Source organism: Agelaius tricolor, unplaced genomic scaffold (genome assembly GCF_023055355.1).
Source record: "Agelaius tricolor isolate 1412-34295 unplaced genomic scaffold, bAgeTri1.0.p SCAF_11, whole genome shotgun sequence".
NCBI lineage: Eukaryota > Metazoa > Chordata > Aves > Passeriformes > Icteridae > Agelaius > Agelaius tricolor.
In genome coordinates this window covers 16416683-16437344 of record NW_027269271.1, presented here as the reverse complement: position 1 = coordinate 16437344, position 20662 = coordinate 16416683, and the positions used below count along the sequence as shown (strand labels likewise).

Sequence of the window (20662 nt, the reverse complement as noted above, 5' to 3'; positions counted from 1 at the left end):
CATGGGTAGCAAATAAAGCAATAAAGCAAGATATAGGGGGGGGGATATTGTAACACTGCAGGTGGCTTTGATTTGGTTTACAAGAACACTTGGCATCAGTTCAGCCATGGGCTCTCTTACATACCTTGGATCATACTGAGCCAGCTTCTGCAAAAAATTACTACAAAATCCTTTCAAAATCAAAAAAATTCTACAACACACACAGTGTACATTTGACTGTGTACCTTAGTAAGCCTACAGTAAAAATGGCTTCTTACTAGGAAATCTAAATAAACTGGGGTATAGAATGTAGTGTTTGAATCTTTTTTTCTTTCTCTGTTCTTAACCAGCTAAAATCTCTTCCTATTGGAAGAGCTCATCACTGAAAGCATGGTCAAACTTTTATACAGAATCTCTGGGTTTTACTGCTTTTCTGGCCAAGGACTTTCTGCACAGCAGAAGAGAAACATTCCTGCTTGCTAAGGGGCCTGTGACAGAACAGTATCTGATCAAAAATATAATAAAAGCAAGCACTGCATGACCAGGAACTTTGGGTTTTGTACTTTTTCTGTCCATACTTACAGCTATAAGAGGTTTAATCTGACTGTATTTGAAAACTGCAACAGCATGTTCAGCTTTTTTTTTTTGGAAATGACAAATTAAAATCACATTGGAAAAAAGGCTGAGACGTGAGATGGTGGCAAAACCATCCTTACCAAAGGCTTCTAAAATTGTTAGAGATGACAACACCCCCAAAAGCAAGCATGATTAGTCTATTTCTTACTGTAAAACTGTGTCACTTTGCTACATGATGCAGATGGTATTAATTGCTTTGAAGAAAAATAGTAGAATCCCAAAATGCAGTCAAATCAGTACAGCTATATCCAAGAATTTTGTGGCAGAGCATACAGAATTCTATACTACAAAATGAACAAGGCAAGAACTAATTTAGCCATATATTACATAGTTACTAAAAATACAAGCAGCAATCCCAAGTAAACGCTAGATCCCTCAGTAGTTAGACAAAATTTTATTATTTTATTTATTAGAAAGAAACAATCCACAATAACTTGTCCTAAATTAATTTTTTAAATGCATAAGACATGATAAGCTAACACCAGTTCAAAACAGAGCTGAGGAAAACTAAATGATCCTTGTGACTATCAGCCCCATTTCTACCATGGCAAAAAAACCCACACAAACAAAAAGGTAATGGAGAACCACAAAAAGAAACAAAATAAACTAAAAAGGAAAAAACCAAAATCTAATGAAAGGTGTACAGCTTTTCAGTATGAGCTCTGGGAAACCACTCATGCACTGGACTGAACAATTTATTTCTGAACTCTTTCCTTCATACATGTTGACTTTCAAAAAGGTTTTTTGATATTTTATAAGTAGCACAATCAGAACTAAATGAATCCAAATGTTTGTGTGTAATGCAAACCCCCAAATTTAAAATAAATATTTGCTATTAACATGTCATACAGAATAAATGATAATTTTATTTTTAAAAAGTGCACAGAAATAGATCATTAGCACACATCAGTATTTGTTAAGATGGATAAGCATTTGCAAATCAAAGGTCCATATTCAACACATTACTAACAACTAATAATGAAATAGAATGGGTATTGCCTATGCATAAACAAACTTAAGGTTTTGGTGAAAAAATACATATTATTTAAGTAACAATTGTAAATCACATATGTAACTGAATGTACTATTTTAAAAAAAACATAGCATATATCTACAAAACTTATTAGAATTTAGAACTGAAATTAAATCAGGAATTTTTTCTTGTATAATCCTGTATCAGCTGAATATTTACATGTGTTTTACTTGAGGCACAAGCCATCTTATTGAACAGCGGCTCTGGAACTCAGACAAATACTTAAATATCTCACTGGAGCTGTGTCACCAGGGTATATCAGCACATTCAGAGCTTAAACTATACCTCTATCTAAAAATTTTTTCTACTCATATTTTTAAAATACTACTGTAGTGTATTCCTGAGCATAATGATGAGATGTAGAGAAAAGTGGCTGGATGGGACAGCCTTGTGGTGGCAACTCTTCCATGTAGTGTAGGGCTATACTGGGGCTAAACTGCAGGGGAAGAAAGAGAATGAATCTAATGATCTCAATTTTTGCCTGTTTTAATAGGTTAGATATCATTGAATTGAAAGATAATCTGTGATCACCTGCATTTACCATGGACTAAAAGGACTCAGGTAAGATTTTACAGGCCAGGACATTCAGAGACCCATTGTGTGCATACCCCACACATACACACCTGCTTTGCTGTGCCATGGAGAACACAAAGGTTTCTGTCAGCAACACCAGCTCCATTCCCCACGTGTGCCCAGCCACTGGGACACAGCAGTGGCTCTCCTGTTTCTCCTGCCCACAACAGATGTCCTCCTAGGGAAGAATTAACATCAAAAAATTTAATCTGTCAAAATAGTGTAAGGCCTCAATGGCTTTGCCTCCAACAAGACTGGGAGCCCAATCCTGACAAGTTTCTCTACTATAAAATAGATTAAAGAATTCAGCCAAACATTGTTACATATGCATCTTTCAAAAACTGCAAATAATTCCGGATGCTCTGGTTCTTGATCACTGACTTCTGTAGGCTGTTCTCCAGCTCTTTCAAATGTACTTCATGGTGCTTTTCATTCTAATGAAAAAAGAAAAATGCACAGAAACTTAGAAACAAAATATAAATCAATCAAAATAATAATCTAAGACACAAAGAACCTAATTTTTATAGCTTTATTTACCTGTAAATGTTTTCAGAGGCTCCACAAAAGCAAAGGTGTTAAAGCTTCAAAGGATTGAAGCTTTTATTTATGTTCAGTCAGGACCAAACTGAACATGTTTGGATAGACTTAAAATCAAAAAAAGCCCTACAATAATTTATAAAAATTATAAATTCAGATTACTGGCATTAACTCAGGAAAGAAAAACAAGCTATCACTACATCATTATAGTATTGTTATGCACCTAATCAAATGTAGATATACTTACTGAACACAATTGATCTGAGGGAAATTACAACTTCATACTTTATTTTTGTCTTGCAGGGAAAACTCAACTGAGTAAGAGTTGTAAATTCAATATTATTCAAGTGATTTAGTTAGACTGGACTTCTGTTAGGTTGGTGGGAAATGTCAATGTACAAAGTATATTGTCAAGTTGAACTAATTTACTGCTCTGTCAACTGTACTAGTAGTGTGTTTTCAGTAAAAGGAACTTGTTTTTGTAAATGGTGACATGGCAAGTGATTTCTTGAATCACAAACAGCATTATTTACTCACATGGTGAAATAAGAAGAGGAGTTGTTTTTTTTCTTCTTGCTTCTTTCTCACTTCAGCTTCAAGAAGTAGCAGTTTTGTCTGAAAGGCTTGTTCTTTGTATGATATTTTTTCCCATTCTTCAGCTACCTATAAAAGCAATGAGAAAGAAAGGATATATATATATACACACACAATGTATTTATAAATTATATATGTATTACATATATATTTACTCTTAAAACCCAAATAAAATTATTTTCTTATCTCTTAACATTAATAGCTCTATTTCCTAATCTTTAATTGAATACTTAACTTATTTCACATACATAGGTATTTAACAAACCTGAGAAATATTCTGGCTAAATTAGAAAACTGTTTCAATTTGGGAAAAAAAAAAGTAATACAGTGGGAGTGGAAGAATTTTTAGCTTATTTTCAAGTTAAGCCAAAATTTTAGTTTTCTCAAAACCAAAGCAATATCTTCAGTAGTGAAAAAAATCAGATGGTTATTTCTACATTTTTAATCTGAAATTACAACTTCATACATTTTTTCTGATTAAACTAATATAATTCACTACAATGTAAATTCCTACGTTTCCTCTTGAATTTTTTGATAGATTGTTTGCATAATTTCTAAAATTATAATATTCTGCTTAATATAGAAAGAATGCAAAATCTTCCTCTAAAAGGAGAAGGGTTTCAACACCAACATTCTTGTGGGCATTTAATACAAAGAAAAGGTAAGATTAAGCTTTTGTACAGAAACTTTTTGCCATATGTGTGGGATTTAATATAAGGTGGTTAAAGAATTTTGATTTGTCAATTAAAAAAAAGATCATAAAACATTGGCAAATTGAAACTTGGTATTTACTTCCATAGTATCCAAACTTGATAAAGAAATTGAATTGTTCCATCCTTATTTAAACATGCAGAAATTCACAGTAATTTTTAGTAGTTCTCCCTACATGCAAAATAGTCTTGTCCCATAACTTTTCTCAAGCTCATTTTTAATGTCATTTTTAAATAGAAAGTAGAAAACAAGATTGAGAGATGTATTAAATCACCAATACCATTTTTCTCCCTTCTTCCAAAGCAGATTCAAGTTGTCTGGTCAATGCATTATATTCTGCAATTTTCTCTTCAAGCTGCAATTTACTGCTCTGAAGACTCTCATCTTCTTTCCTGAGCTGGTGAGCAAGTTCTTCATTCTGATATTCCATCTGTCCTAAGTGCCTTTACACAAAACAGATAAGTGCATTAAAATTCACTACAGCAGAAAAGTGTAGTAATGAATTTTGATCAGATTTTTCAAGTTACCTTTGAAGATCTCCATATTTCTTCTGAATGTTACAGATCTCTTCTTCTAAGCAAAGATTGCCCATAGAAGTTACACTATGGTTATCCTGTGAAAATGACAATTTGTTTCTAGTTGAAGAGACCTGTATACAGGATCTTAATGGAGTCAAGTAAGTCTGTCTATTAAAATCCATCAAAAAATTTAACTGTAATTTCAGATAAATGCTATATTCATTCAGACAAACGCTATACTATAATCAAGTAAATATTATCTTGTATTATATATATCTTGTATTGTACCTTGTAAAATTATCTTAAATTAGTAAAATACAGTTAAAGTTGGAGACTAAAATTTTGTATGAACACTTTAAGGCTGAAAACCCCCTATGTAACAAAGTCCTAAAAAACTCCATGTGCTGCCCATGCAGCCTTGTGTATTAGGGCCAGCTAAAAAGGCTCCCTCACACTACAGTCACAGGAAGCATACAAATAACACTTCATACACATATGGTTATCACAGGAGAACAGTGCAGCACAGCCAAAGAATTGCAGAATGCATAGAATGTGAAAAAAGAAAAGTTCATGAAAAGAGATACATCAGCAGCAGAAGCTGATGAAGAAGAAGTCTTCTCCTGCCCAGAATCCAGAGTGCTAAACTTTTACACATTTTCCTTCAAATCTCAGTAGCAATAAGATTATTGCTCCTTGTTGCACCCATCAGCAGCATGTTAGCAATAAACAGGCACACCAACAGCCTGTGGGTGCCATCATTTACAGGGGTGAGCAGCACCATTCTTTGGACTACCTCAGGCAGTCCCATCCAGCAATTTGAGCTCATCTGCCTGATGGTGTTTATCAGAATTGCAGGCTGTTCATGTAGCAGCACACTGGTAGTAGCAGAAATTAGTCCAGATGAACCCAGGAGAGGTTTTCTACAGAAGGAGCAATTGCTCCAAAATGAATTTTCCTAAATTCTGGTCATAGAGTCAAGGGTAAAGTACATCAATCACCATGACTTAATGCTGAAATTTAACTACTGTTCCACCAGACTAGTGATTATATTCCCAATTATTTTGCCATACTTAAGAGGTTCTTCTCCACTTTTTCAAGTAAACATGTAGTTAATTAAAATGACATTCATCATTTTATATTATGTATAAATTTTGCACCTCAAAATTAATTATTGTTTAAGTACTTGATTTAAGAGTTTATGAACATTCCTGGAAGAATCAAAAATCAAGAGCAATGTTTTATATAAAGTCTATAGGACCACAGAGACTCACATTACTTCAGCTGTAGTTTTCCTACTGACATAGCAGGATAGGCCCCTTTCCCACCCTACTAACTTAAAAATCTTTGTCATTTATGCTCTTCTAACTTAAAAGCACATTAAAATAAAGACAAAAAACAATAACAAAAAAACCCCAAACCTACCCTGCCATAGAAATTGATGTCAGAGAAAAAAAAAGTCCAGGAAAATTCATTTTCAGGCTTTAGAGAAAATACAAGCATTAGTGTTAAATACAGCTAAAAATTGCAATTATCCTATTAAAGCATATTTTAAAAGTACTTACTCAACTAAAAAATTTTAAAATGTTATACATCATCAAGAATATAATTTATCTGATTAAATATTGTATGGTTTATAAATTTGCCATTAAAAACAAAACTAATGTAGAATTAAATTGTTCTACTAAATACAAAAAATATCTAGACTTGCATTTATTTCCAGGGAAGAATTCTGCAACACATCTCAGGACATAAGTATTCAAAAAGATCAAAAATATATTCATTATAAAATTTACAAGCCTTATCACATAATGAATTCACATAAATACAGTTGGCAATAGTTTTATTTGCATTATCTGATTTCCACAGAAATTGATTTATGATTTATGAAGATTTCCACAGAAATTTTGATTTATGAAGAAAATAACAAAGGAAACCTCACTACTGTCACACACACCAATAGCAAAATGCCCCAGTGACATTTTACCACGTAATTTTCTCATTTATCTTTAGAAATTAGCATGTTCTAACCACCTGAAGTTCCAGCTCCCTGAGGGTTGTGCATTTCTGTGCACAGATCCTTTCCCAGGCCAGAAGTTTTTGCTGGTTTTCCTCAGCTGCTTTCAGCAAGTCACAAACATGTTCTAACTCCTTTAACTCAGCCTCCATTTTGTGCCTCACCTGCATAGTAGCATCACAGGAGAAAAATGTAAATGTAAAACCATAAATTAATTGTAATACGTAATGGATTTTCATGTAGGTAATAAAGCTAAAATTCTATACAATATGTCACCTATTTTATAAAATACTGAAAAAGATACAAGTTCTTTTCTGATACTTAAGAATGTGCTGTCTTCCAGTGTTCAGCTCCATCTGCTGAAAAATTTATAACTCATCTTTGTATGGAGTCAATCTTAACTGTTAGTTAAAAAGAAAAGAACTTATAATAAGTTTGCTTCCATGTGCAACTTTCACAACTGTTCTGTCAAAAAGATAGTTTCAAAATCATCAATGATAAAATCACACTTTTGAAAGTGATAAAGGAATTCTGCAATTCTAAAATAGTAGCCAAATTACTTAGTAATTGCACTAGAAATCATTGCTCCATTGTTTGCAATTGTGTAGTATCCAAAAAGCACCAACTTTAGATAGCAGTCAGTAAAACTCAGAAATTTAAAACCAAGAGACAGTACCTTGTGACTTCTAACAAGATCACAAAAATGTAGAAAAGATCTGTGTTCTACAGAATTATTTGGAAACATTCTTTACTACTGAAAAACTTACCTTATCTGCTTCTAAGCATTTGTTTTCTGTTATTTTTTTGTTTTCATTTAAGACTGTTTCATATCTGGATTTCAATTCTTCCACAGCAATTTGTCTTTTTTGTACCTAGGACAACATACATTATTCACATACATTTGCAAGGTCCTTCATTTAAATATAGAAAAGGTAGAATCATTAGTATGAAGCATAAAGGAAAACCTCTGACTTTGAAGTTATTTATTTTCATTACCCTACTTGTCACAGGAAGTACAAATTGGTTACCAGGTAAAGGGCACTGTCATATCAGCAATGTGTTATGAGCAATGCAGAATGAGCTACAGCTGTGCTGTAGAAACAGCCAGTGTAACTCACACCTCTGTCCCCAAATAACAGCTGTCACTGACACTTCCCATCTGGAGTCACTACAGCCCTGACCTAGAGAATTCACTCCACTCACTGCTTAAGACTGGCTGTTACTTGGAACTACATCTACCATCTTGAAGCTGGCAGCAACTTTAATTATGATGAGGCATTCCAAAGACAAGGCTCTCTGGCTCTACTCTAGATTTTGTATCATGTCTTTCTTTTCTCTTGTCAGTGATTAAAAAAAAAAATCAGTAAGTGAAGAATGTCAATGAAATTGTGTCTATACTATAGCATAAATAGACACATATTTGAATCACTGTTCTAAAACTTCTGTGTGAATGAAGTCAAATACAAAAAATGAATTGATAAAGAGCCCATTATAAGTTTGATTTATTTGTTTCGCTGGTATTTCTTTGTGGATTTCCCCACTGAAATAAAACAACTCATATAACCCTATACTCATAACCTTAATATATATTTCTTGAATGAACTTGGATTTCTTGAGCTTACTTGAATACTGATATGCTCTTAGGAACATGAAGATAAAATATGGCCAAGTAGAGGTAAAATATCATCAGTATATCCACTGAAGACATCAGAGTCAAACTTTTTAAACATCTGGTTTACTGGGTCACTAACCCGCTTTTTAGCAAGCAAATCTTGTCAAAGCAATCTTGTCTTGTTGGCTTCAATGAGCTTCATGTGGGCTTCACACAATTCAGTACAGACAATGTGTACCTGTAACTGTGTGGAGACTATTCTTCCATATGGTCTGTAATAGCAATTTCTTCTTTCATACTCAATATTACAAAAATACTACAATCCCCATGACAACAAAATTGATTTATTACAAACAAAACCTTTATCATTTCCTCAAAATGGCTTACAAATTAAAAAAAATACTTGAAGATTTCAAACATGATAAGTCACCTCATTTTTACTGTGTTCTACAAGGTTTTCCTGTAGCTTTGCTTTTTCTTGAAGATGAAGCAACTCATATTCAACAGATGCTGTACTTTTCTCCAATGTAGCAAGGGAAGCCTTGATCAAAAATAGGAAATATAAAAATGTTAAGAGTGTTACATTCTACAATATATTACCAGCAAGTGACTGGCACTAGGACGAGTGATGTAAGTATTTTTCCTGTCAAACAAAAATGATAGTCTATAGTTCATTTGTCAGCTCATCAGAACATTTATATCAGATGATAAAACCTGCAAACTCTTACAAAATTGAAATTAAACTCAGCTCTTTCATTTGAAAGTTTAACAAACATAAAAGAACAATTTCTACTTAAGAAATTGTGCAGTTATTGACAGTAAAATAAACAGCATCCTGATTAAGCAGATATATCATCAGACAACTCTGTTCCTAGATTTGCCACAAATTTCCACTGGAGAATTTTCAGTATCTCATTTGTCCTTACTATTATAAACGGATGGCAAACTTATTCTGCAGGTCTGGGGTCTCTAGACAAAAGGTCGAAAGAGAATTAATGTAGTTGCTTCATTAATGTGTGAGAAATGTATAGCCATTCAACAATGATTTATAATCTCACCTTTAATTTTTTGTTTTCAAGGTAAATATTTTCATTTTCAGAGTTAACAGAATTTAGCTTTCCAAGAATTTCCTTTTCTGAGTTTCTTCTCCATTTCTCCCTTCTTTCCATGTCTTCCATCAGGCCTCGGATCTGACTTGTAAGACAGGCAAGTTCTCTATAATACACAATGCTTCCAAAACTCTCACTATGAAAATTAAACTGAACCTTAACATATTCCCCTTCATAGTATATATATATATAAAAGGGAGAATGCATTTATGCATCCAAAGAAAGGATTATCTGCTTATATTCTGAAATAAACTCTCTGCAAGAGGAGAGTTTCTACTCCAAGGAAGGTGTCTTAGCTCAGTTATAGAACACCAAATGATACTTCCAAGAGAACTATGCATATGTACAAAATATAATTATACTGAATTTATAGGGCATATCACATAATGTCCTACTAAGAACACTCACTAGCTACTTTAGGAATGTTACTTTCTATTATTAAAAGCAGCAAACTATGCTAGGCCTCATTTTTTGCTTTTTTTTGCTTAACAAAGTTCACAAAATTTGCTTTGCTGTTTAGTCAGCCACACACTGTGTAGTAGAACAAGTCTTGTTAGAATGGCACATTTCAAGTAAAGACTTGTATTTTCAGCTGAAACAAAAACAGCAAAAACCAGCTGGAAGCAGAATGAGTATTTGTTCTTTCTTAGATGCCTTCCTATATACACTGGACCAACAATGGGCTAGATAAATTTCTGGACTGATGTCATCTACCTGCCCTGTGGTTAAATTTTAAAATCTGCTGCAAATATTTTCAGAAATGCCAGATTTGCTGGTACAAAACCAAAATACTCAAGCCATTTTAATGTGAGCTGTTAAATACTTGAGCATGAATCAAGATCTCTGTGAAATAAACATTATCTTGGACCTAGAATAAAGGCATCTAACAGTTTCTTTTGCTGGTTTAAATTATAGTCTATATTTCTAACAACAGAAATGGTAAAAGGACATTTGTCATTGTCTGCTCAAAAAATAACATATCCTTCACGTACATTAAGATTTGACTGTGTAATTTGAATAAGGTTGGATAATTTTGTTCTGCTTTTCCTTACATGAGTGAACTGTTCGAATGGCATCTGAGAGGAACCCTTCTCTATCCTCTACTGAGGTCAGACATTAGTGGAACTGAAATAATTTGGCCATCACTAGTCTGAAGTAGGACTTACAAGACAAAGAACCTTTTTCTATTCTGTAAACAAAAGGGTTAACACTCAAGCTTTTGAATCAGTTATTAGATAAGTGGTTATGTGGAGGCCTCATAGGAGCTGCCAGCAAGTTCAGGCTGATCAGAAGAATGCAGGAAAAGGAATATGTTCCTTACTGGTAAAGGGGAATAAACCTTCAAAAGAAGTGAAATGCAACAGAGAGGAGGCTAAAAATCTTAAATTTGTTCTTATTTCCAACTTCCAAATTCTGCTCAGAATTTTAAAATATTAATAAACTCATTTACATTGTCAACAATGAGTATAGCACTACTAAATATCAACACCCTGCGACCACAGAAATAAATAAACAAAAAAGACCAACAGTCTGTGGTGGTTTGACAGGAAATGTTTTTGGAAGGTGCTGTGGTCAGCAACTTACTTCTCAAGATCTTCTATTTGAACTTCTAACATTGCCTTTTCTTCAACTATTCTATCATGCTGGTTTTTCCAGACATCAGAAGCTGACAGTATCTCATCCAGTTTGACTTCCTAGAGAATGCAGAAATTATAAATTATGTAACAAAAGAATGCCACTGAAGAATGCCATTTAATTCTACAAATTTTAGATAATAGAGATATCTAATATAGGATGGTTTTATTGGATCTCCCTTGTACAAATCAATATACATTTTCTCTCATCTCAAAATAAAATCAACAAAATTACCCACATTTTAAAAAATCAAAATCTAAGTACAGACTTACTTTCAAGGCAGAGACATAGTTAAACACTGGTACTGTATATCAACTGTAGAATACAACATTTCAAAATTTAAGATGACAATCTTTTCTTACCAAAAAAAAATTGTCTTTAGTACATCTCTATTACATATAAATTATATCAATTAATAAATGAATAAAATTGTGCCAAAATATTATAAGAATGAAAAATGCTAGCTGGGTAAGGAATGAAGCATTAGGTAAAATCCCTTAAATGAATATAGATAAAACTATTGATAGGCAAAGCAAGATTCCAAGGAAGAACTTGGATTAAGGAAGTTTTATGTTTGGATTTTGAAAAGGTTCAGAGCAAGCAGCTTTGAAACTAAAAGCTAAGTAACCACATGAGACATCACATATTAATAAATAAAGAAAACTAACACTTCAAACCTCAGTCATGGATTCTCAGTTAGTACACTGTATTCCTGAGTTAGTCAGTGCTTATCCACAGAGGACTAACAGGAAGACCAGGAGAGGTTTAAACAAAAGCTGATGACACTCCTCTTACTTCCTACAGCTTAAAATGTTCAACCTCTTAAGACAATCACTAAATTTTAACAAAACAAAAGTAGTTAAAAGTAATAGCTTGCAGGACACCTAGAGCAACCTTTTCCTTAAGAAATGAGCAGCAAAAAGACATACAAAAACAGCATAATGAAACAAATTTTTCTATTTTCCACAGGTGAAAGTCTTTCATTTGTTTAATTTCAAGCAGTACATTATAACATTGCTCATAGCATAGTCACTCACATGTTCTTTTATTTTTGAGGTTACATCTTTCACAGCTTCTTCTAAGCATTGAGCTCTTTGTTTCTGGGACCTTATTGCTTTTTCCAGAGCTATCTTCTTTTGCTCATTTGTTTCCTTTAAAGCTAACTTCTGGCACTTGTATTCACCAATTTGATGTTTCCACTCTGCTATTTTATTTTTTAGAGTCTGCAGCATAATTAAAATCAACTCTTCAGATTCCAAGCCTTACAGATAATTTTGTGCTATAAAATAATTAGGAAGAGCTGTTACATTTATAACATCTTTTTCCATATAATCTTGGTATCTCAAATCTTGTGGTTGTTACAAGGAGCCAGCCAAGTACAACAGTTGGCAAGAAAAACACAGAGAGAAAGTCATTACAAAGATGAAAAGAAGAGGCTGAGAAGGTGCAGGAGCAGGCAGGAGCAGGGGGAAAGACAGCAATCTACCCATGTCTGTGTGCTCTTGCAAACGGACGCAGAATTTCCACGGGCAAGGCATGGTATCAACACTACATGATGATATTCATTAAGAGCAATACCAGACTGTTTCAAGGAGAATCTCAGATCCACTTATCAAAAATGATCAAGCTACCAATAGACAATTAGTTTCATAAAGACAAATGTAAGTCCTGTTCATATCTCTTACTATTCTTCCACCAAACTCCAGCAATTTAGGTAAGCCAGCAGTGTCAACTTTCTTAGTTCAGTGATAAATGTCTGAATTGTAGGAATGATTAATGCATTTGTTTCCTTCCTTTTAGCCTAGGTCTGACACTACATTATGTACTACTAGTTAACTACTGAATCTGTGAATGTGCTAGCCTTATTCAAGATACTCATTGACAGTTGCTATAAAATATGCATATTATGGGTACCTCTCAGTAAAGTTCCTGCTAATGGCCCAAAGCTTTTACAGAATCAAAGCAAAATGTATGTGGTTTTCCAAGTAAAAGGTGGTCTCAGGTACTGGGATTCACTGAAAAGCTGAAGTACTACTTCAAAAAAAAGGAAATTACAAAAAAGACCCAAATATATAAAAAGTGTTTTTCCTATATAAATGCTTACAGGGCACCTAATAAACAAAGATGTGACTTGAGGTGGTGGATAAACATAGCAAACAAAATTTCAGTCTATGTATGGATTTCAGCTGTCAGTGTAAGTAAACAGCTGCTATCCCCCATTATAACCACACGAGGTCAGAATCACGCTAAGAATAAGTGCTTTGGGCATTAGCCAGTGGCTGAGGTAAATTCGAATTGAGAACTGATTTCATAGGGGCAATGCTAAGCTTTTGCAAGCTTTTGTCTAGTTATTAACAAAATCAACTCCAGGATTTAAGCTAGCAAACGACTTCAGCAATTTCTGAAAGTGATCAAAACTTTTAAATAGAGATTGAATGGCAATACAGCTGCATATCAAGTTATTTTATCTAATGAAAATGTTGTTGGAATTCTATAATTGTACTAGGTAGAACAAGAAAACAATTTTTATTTAGAAGGAAACATGAGACATTTAAGCAGACATAGACCTGTGATTTGAAATTGCCTTGCTACATGTTGGGTAACAATCTCAAATGATTCAATTAGCAGGGGATGCATGCTAGTAAAAGAGTTTGGAAATTAGAAATACATTGTTTTTAGCCAATGTTTTCTCATTCATGCCTATGTTCTTGACAAGTTTCATATACTGTATTCTGAGGCCGCATACAGCTACAGCCTTTCACACATGACCTCCTCCTTGCCTTTTTCTAAAGCCAGTAACTGATTCAAACGCTCAAATTTAACTTGTGCTTTTTAGAACAGAAAATGGAAATAATTTAACCGACTTTAAACAAAATGAGATTAGGCATTAGTCATCAGTGTTTTACTTTCAGTCAGTATTAAGAGACTTATTCTTCACAGACAATAAGAAGAAACAGGGTGTGGCTGTCACTGTTCTCTTAGAACAGGAAGTCACCATAGGGACTTGCTTATCTCTTGACCATATGGAAACTTCTAGACAGTGCAGTTGAGTGCAAACACATTTATGCACGTTTCACTTTGCTCCACCAGAACTGTACAAGTGTGCATAAGTTGAGAAAAGAAAAAACACCAACAAACAACATTGCAATTCAAATAGTGTGGTCAGGCAGATCTTGCAAAACATAAATGGTTATGATTTTAACTGTTTTGGATTTTTCTTCTATGAATAATTTGATTTCAAAACAGGTTTGTTTGTTTTGGGGGTTTTTTTCCCAATTCACTGAAACACAAGTAAAAATATTTTGACCTGCATTTTCACTTTTAATTCATAATTTTCTGCTTCTTTTCTTTCAATCTGACGCTGCAGGTGAGCTTGTACTTCCTTTACTGATTTTGACAGGTGGTCCCGTCTCTGTATCTTGATCTAGGAAAGATAAACACAAATTTATTGTACAATGCTGTATGATGCTCTCTGTATTTTTTCTACTATGCTGTAGTTTCTAACTGACATTTGAATGTCCTCAAAACCTGAAAAAGAAAAAACATGCTCTACAAGTATATTCACAAGTAGTAACTTGCTACTAACTGTATTAACGTTAAACAGAAATCACCAACTTGAAACAATTTATGTATAATTTTACGTATAAAATTTAATCTGAGTTTAAGTAGCAGGAATAAGGCCTGGAAGCATGAACTCAGACATCCAGGCTAAGGAAAGGCATCCAGCTAGCAGTATAACTAACACTGAACCACACTGATCAGCTGTGCTCTGACTAACTAGACCTGAACTGACCTTCATTAAATTCCAAAGACCTTCATCTCCTATTAGAACTATTGATACATTTAATTCAAACTCCAATTTTGGGGGATATGTAAATCACAAGGGAAGAGGAAACATGTCACCAGCACTCAGGTCAGATGATTCTATGAAATTTCTTTCAACTTAATTCCTTTGGCTCATTCTAAGTAAGAAGTAATAAGGTAGATAAGTATCGTGTTATCAGTATAGACTGCAAGAGACTAAAAGAATGTACCAGAGGAAGTGTTCATTATAGACACCAGTAAGAAAGGCAAATTCAGTCAAGTGTTGATCAAAGTGCCATTTATTGAAATTAATGTAAGAAGAAACAAGGGGACAGCATAGAAAATTATTTATCCTTTCAGATGGTAGGCACCCTAAATTGTCCAACATTAGGTAGTCTCCAGTCAGGGCATGGTATGCCACATAGACCCCACCAACACTGAAGTCTGATGGCATTGGGGTCTCCAGAATTTTTATAATCTTTTCTGTTCAGCATTTCTATTCTCGAGCAAAAAGATGTTTCCATGAAAATGTGCTCCTTCACTTCAAGATAAAGGCAAAGACATGACAAGAGCCCCCAAAGGCTCCTCTATTATAACCAGCCGGTCAATAGAGGTTAATATCCAGCAGTCAAGTGATATGTTCATAGTACACTGCTGCTCCCTGAAAGGTTTAACTGAGCCTATGCTGTCCCTCACTAACACTGAACCACGCTGCATGGCACGCACACAAAGTGCCCTGGAGGTATTCAATCTGTAAGAGACATTTCCAAACTGCCTGTCAAATAACTTTCAAACTTTTACAGTGCCCTCTTATACAGGAAAGTTCTCCCTTTTCAGTGCTGGTTTTTGCACTGAGCCCCTTCTTTTTGATGCAAAGAATGAATGAGCTCTCACCAGACCTGCCAGCCTTTGATGATATTAGCTCTGCTCTCTGTACTACCTGTCCTAAGAGAGCCATGGAAACCAGCTGTGATCAGTATCTGTTTAGCTTACTCCATATTATTCCTTATAAATACTTTTCCCCCAGAATATTGCAAATCAGTAAATGAGAAGTCAAAAGCCACCTTAGCTGGTTTGAATATAGTTTTGATGGTTTGAAGATAATTCTGTAGGAAACACCTTTCAGGATTTTACTTTTTTCATAGATCTTTGAAATAATTGTTTTACTCAAAATTTATATTTTTTTAAATTGGGAATCTAGTATGTTGGAAGGAAATATTCATTCTAATGGAACTGATCACTCACTTTTTCACACTGGAGCATGGATGACAGTTCTTTAATCTGTTTCTCCCTTTCAAGTATTTTTTTCCTGAGATTCTTCATGGGAAAAAAACCAACAAAGAAATTATTTTAATGTCTGTATACAACAAAGCATCAGAAATGCACAGTGATGAACATTTCAGATGTAAAACTAAGATTCCATTTTGTGATGCTAAATCACAAATATTCCCACTTTGCCAATCTTACTGGAAATTGTATGACTCTATAAGGTCATACAAGCCAATTTCAGATATTCAGCACAGAACAGAGAGAATCAAATTTTAATTTACTTACAGAATTCTGAATTTCACTTTCACTTAGCTCCTGCATCCAAGTGTCAATGGTTTTACTGTCTAACTGCAACACAGAAAACATTAAAAATTTATTCTGATTATAACTGATTTTGTTTTTTTCAATAGTTTTAAATTGGTTACATATAGTTTGCTACATTTCTAAACCTGGTACATATGACTAGAAAAGCTCACATACTCACAAGCTGCTTGGTGATTAAAACCTAAAGATTCAATTTATTTTGTGCATGGAACTTTGTAGCTGAAGAAACAAACCAGGGTCATTCCATACATCTATTTATTTCTTTATTTTATCTAGAAGGGCTCTAAATACCATTGGTAAGTATTATTTAAGCATGTGGTTAAAGGGTAAAAGCATTTGTAGAATTCACAATATTTCAAAGACTAATATTAAGTGCTAAAGCCTTTCAGGAGCCTCAGTTAGGAGAATTTGAAGACTGAGCTAGAAAGCATAAGGTGGAAGATCACAAAAATCAATTTGAGTTAACTCTTTGTAGAATTTATGTGCCCGTGATATTGTCAACTAAACATTTCTTTTAAAATATCCTCCTGTGTGTGTGTGTGTGCGCACAACTTCCTATTTTAAAAAAAGCAGGCTTGTGTGGCTTTCACACTGTAAATCCAAGACATTTTAGTTTCACTGATGAGAAGATCAACCCACAAACTCAAGTTGGAAACCTTGGTATCAAAATTTGACTAGAACTCCTTCATCTTATCCTGGCCTGCGTCTATGAACATTCCTCATAATGTTCTGTAATCTTGATGCCATGCCTATCTGTAAAGTCAATCCATGGACCTCAATTCTGCATCCAGGTTTCCACATTTGCATGCACAGCAAACTTATAAATATTGTATTCAGTACAAGTCCTAATCTTTCCTGACTATACTGAATCAGATTTGTTGTCATCAAAAAATAATATATAAACAGGAATGGTGTTTTGTGGCCTGACACTGATTTATCAGCAAAAATACTTAGAAGGCTTCCCAGAACTGAGAAGTGACTGGAAATCTAAATTTATCACACTATCTTTCCATTCTCAGGAAACAGTCTTCCCCACAGTTTGCTCTTTTTGAACTTTCTTTTTATTTAATGACCAACAGAAAGCCTCATGCTTGTAAGACAACTAGCAATGTCTATGAAAACCTGAAAATTAAGATTAAAATTAAAAAATAAACTTCAGAATAAACACCCATTTTGTTAGCTTCTGAAAGAGAGTTAAGAAAGTCAGTAATGACAAATTACATTTAATTTTAAGAACAATCTACAATCTTCACTCCATCAGGTTTCTGTGTTAGTTCCACATGTGAGTTCTACATGTCTTCTTATACAGGAACTCACTCAGGTTCACCTCCTGTTTTAACAGACATAGTTCAACAAACTCCTTTCAAATTTTTAGTAACTTTCTTAGTGCATGGGACATAACAAAAAAAATCTTCCCACAATGTGTCTTATAAAGAAGATTATATAGATTATATGACAACATGTTTCTTTCAGACTAGTGTAAGAAACATACATTTCCATTGATTCTGTGTTTATGCCCTACATGTTTTCTTACTTGGTGTTCTAGACTGTCAGATTCTTTGCTCAAATCAGTAAAACACTTCCCATCTTGGATGGCTTTTGTAGTTCTGTGACAATCCTTTTTATCTGGCTGAATCAGTGAACACAGTTTTCCTGTTTCTCCAGGTGGCACACGTGTTTTTCCCTGAAATAGCAGTCATAATTATGTAACATTTAGTTTCACTCACAGTTAGGTCACTGATATTGCTGATTCAAGGATATCAACATAAAACAAGTCAGCTCCTCCAGAGAATCTTTTAAGAGAAAGTTTAAAGATCAAAGAATCATTTAGGACTTTCAACAAGGATAAAAGCCTGCCATATCACAGGATGTACCTTCAAACAGTTTGCTCACAGAACACAGCTAATTCACAAGGCAAAGGCAGATATTACCTCCAGTAAAGGTGAAGGCCAAGAGCTGCTCAGATTCCAATGTTGCTGTTTTTCACAGCAGACTTCTTCCAATTTGGAGGCAGCAATGGCTTTCCTCTTTCCCCAAACTGGAAAAGCTTCTCTCCAAGCCCAGCTGCTCAAGCAAATGATGCCGCCCATGCCATGGCAAGTCCAGAGCCATATCAGACCTAAAACCTAAATGAATCCCATTCCCTCCACTTCCTTATCAGGTACCAGCAACCTGTCATCACCCCTTCTCCAAACACCTCTGTCCTGCCTCCACCCTAGCACTCCAGAATGATTGATGCCTTCACCAAGCACAAAGTTACCGTTTACTCCACTCAGTACTCCACTGACTGCTCATTATTTTTTCAGAAGTGGATTGTGATGCCTTCTCCACCCACCAGGACCCATTTCTCCTGTGCATGTCCATCAAAAGGATTAGTCAGAGTTACAGCTCTTATATCCATATTGCCCTTCATATAATTGAGAAAATGAGTAACAAATTCAGGAAGTTCCCATCCTAAACAATCACTTCCTCACAGAATCAGAATGCAGATTGCTCTTTCCAATTGTGTCTGACAGCAAATAAGTACAATCAAACTTTTTTATTTTATATATGTGTATGAGTGTGTCTTGTTTTATTGCAGGATTAGATTTCCTGGCAGACCTCAGCTTGTGTAACACAGTGCAACTCTCTGTAGCTTTTTCCTGGATATACAACCAAAACCAAGTCCTTGAATTTAATTACTTCCAGTGAAAACAGCACATTGGAAGATTAAACATTTATCATAGCCAATTGATATAAGCAGAAAAGCAGAAAAGAACAAAGAATTTTGCCATCGTTTCAGTATACTGTTGCCATGTCCAGCACTGTCACTTAGCCAGTTTTTGAAATATCACCTACTTCACATCTATAACTAGGAAGTATATTTTAACCTTGTTAACAAAACTAATGCAGTTTAAAAAATCAAGCCTAACAGGAACAGAATGAACTTGCCTCAACAGTGTGAAGAATAAACTTTTCCTGAAGATCAAAGTCCAAGGAAGGAGCAGAACAGTCATGTACAGGTAAAGACAAGGATGCTCGTGATGATGATGACATTTTGATTTAATGCTGTATAACAAGACAATGTATGTCAACATATATTGGAATTCCACGAATCAGTAACTGAAACATGCCAGGGTGTTCCCACTAGCGTGGGACTGCTGGACTGGACCAAGCAGATCCCAGTCACAGCAGAGATGTAACACAGCTAATGCACCTGAAATCTTCCACAAGAATTCACAATTTGCAATTGCTCAGCACTGAATTCACAAACAAGGTGTGCAGAAAGCAAATCTTTCCACAGCAGAAAGCTGAATATCCTCGAAGGACAAAGCAAAGCTCGCAACTGCAATTTCCCACTTCCATGCTCTCCAGCACAGAGGGGAGGCTCAGGGGCACAGGTCACTCAATGCCAGCCCTCGCCCCGGGCCCACTCGGGCTCCGACCTCACCAAAGGCCCCCGCGCCCGCTGCCTGGGTGTCCCGCGAGCCGCTCCCCCAGCATCGGTCCTACGGGGCAGTGTCCCCTCAGCACCGCTCCTGCGAGACACTGTCCCCTCAGCACCTGTCCTGTGCAGCACTGTCCCCTCAGCGCCGCTCCAGTGGGGCACTGTCCCCTCAGCACCTGTCCTGTGCAGCACTGTCCCCTCAGCGCCGGTCCAGGGGGGCACTGTCCCCTCAGCACCTGTCCTGTGCAGCACTGTCCCCTCAGCACCGCTGCAGTGGGGCACTGTCCCCTCAGCACCTGTCCTGTGCAGCACTGTCCCCTCAGCACCGCTGCAGTGGGGCACTGTCCCCTCAGCACCTGTCCTGTGCAGCACTGTCCCCTCAGCGCCGGTCCAGGGGGGCACTGTCCCCTCAGCACCTGTCCTGTGCAGCACTGTCCCCTCACACCGCTGCAGTGGGGCAGTGCCGCTCAGCACTCCTCCCGCGGGTCTCCCCCGGCGCCCGCAGCTCCTCGCCGCCGGGAGCCGTTGCCGGAGCAACGCGCCGCTGCCATTGCCGCTGCCATTGCCGTTGCCATTGCCGTTGCCATTGCGGGTGCCGGCCCCTCTCGCGGCGGGGGGAGGCTGTGATGCCCTTCCCGGGCTGGCCCTGCCCGGCGCTCCCCGCTAGCGCCCAGTGCCCCCGGCCGGGGCCGGTGAGGGCCGTAGCCCCCGCGGGCCCGGGGAGGCGGCATCGCCCTTTCCCCGGGAGCACGAGGGGCGCGCGGGTGGGATGCGAAGGGGTCTCAAGAAGCGGCTGTGCCCCCTACTCGGCCGGGACGTGCCCGGCGCACCCAGGTTACTGTCCAGAAACCTGGAGACTTCTGAGGAGCTTTAGGTCCTCCAGATGA

The 20662-nt window shown here is 36.2% G+C and overlaps 1 protein-coding gene across 7 annotated transcripts; it reads right to left on the bottom strand.

The window, feature by feature from the left end:
- Positions 1-922: 922 nt before the first annotated feature.
- Positions 923-20662, bottom strand: ODF2L (outer dense fiber of sperm tails 2 like). 7 transcript variants are annotated; one of them, XM_071436356.1, is made up of 17 exons: positions 19892-20662; positions 19280-19396; positions 17883-18032; positions 16310-16372; positions 16001-16072; positions 14259-14375; positions 11989-12174; positions 10901-11010; positions 9266-9401; positions 8638-8748; positions 7363-7467; positions 6613-6759; positions 6004-6060; positions 4591-4676; positions 4344-4506; positions 3296-3421; positions 923-2655 (listed from the first exon to the last, which is right to left on the bottom strand). In XM_071436356.1, exons 2-17 carry the CDS (start codon positions 19382-19384, stop codon positions 2527-2529), a joined length of 1863 nt encoding a protein of 620 aa, XP_071292457.1. In that variant the 5' UTR covers positions 19385-19396; positions 19892-20662; the 3' UTR covers positions 923-2526. The 7 variants fall into 7 exon arrangements, with proteins under 7 accessions (XP_071292457.1, XP_071292450.1, XP_071292451.1 ...); XM_071436349.1 differs by lacking the exons at positions 17883-18032; positions 19280-19396; positions 19892-20662 and adding an exon at positions 18280-19226 and having other exon boundaries at positions 6610-6759; XM_071436350.1 differs by lacking the exons at positions 17883-18032; positions 19280-19396; positions 19892-20662 and adding an exon at positions 18280-19224.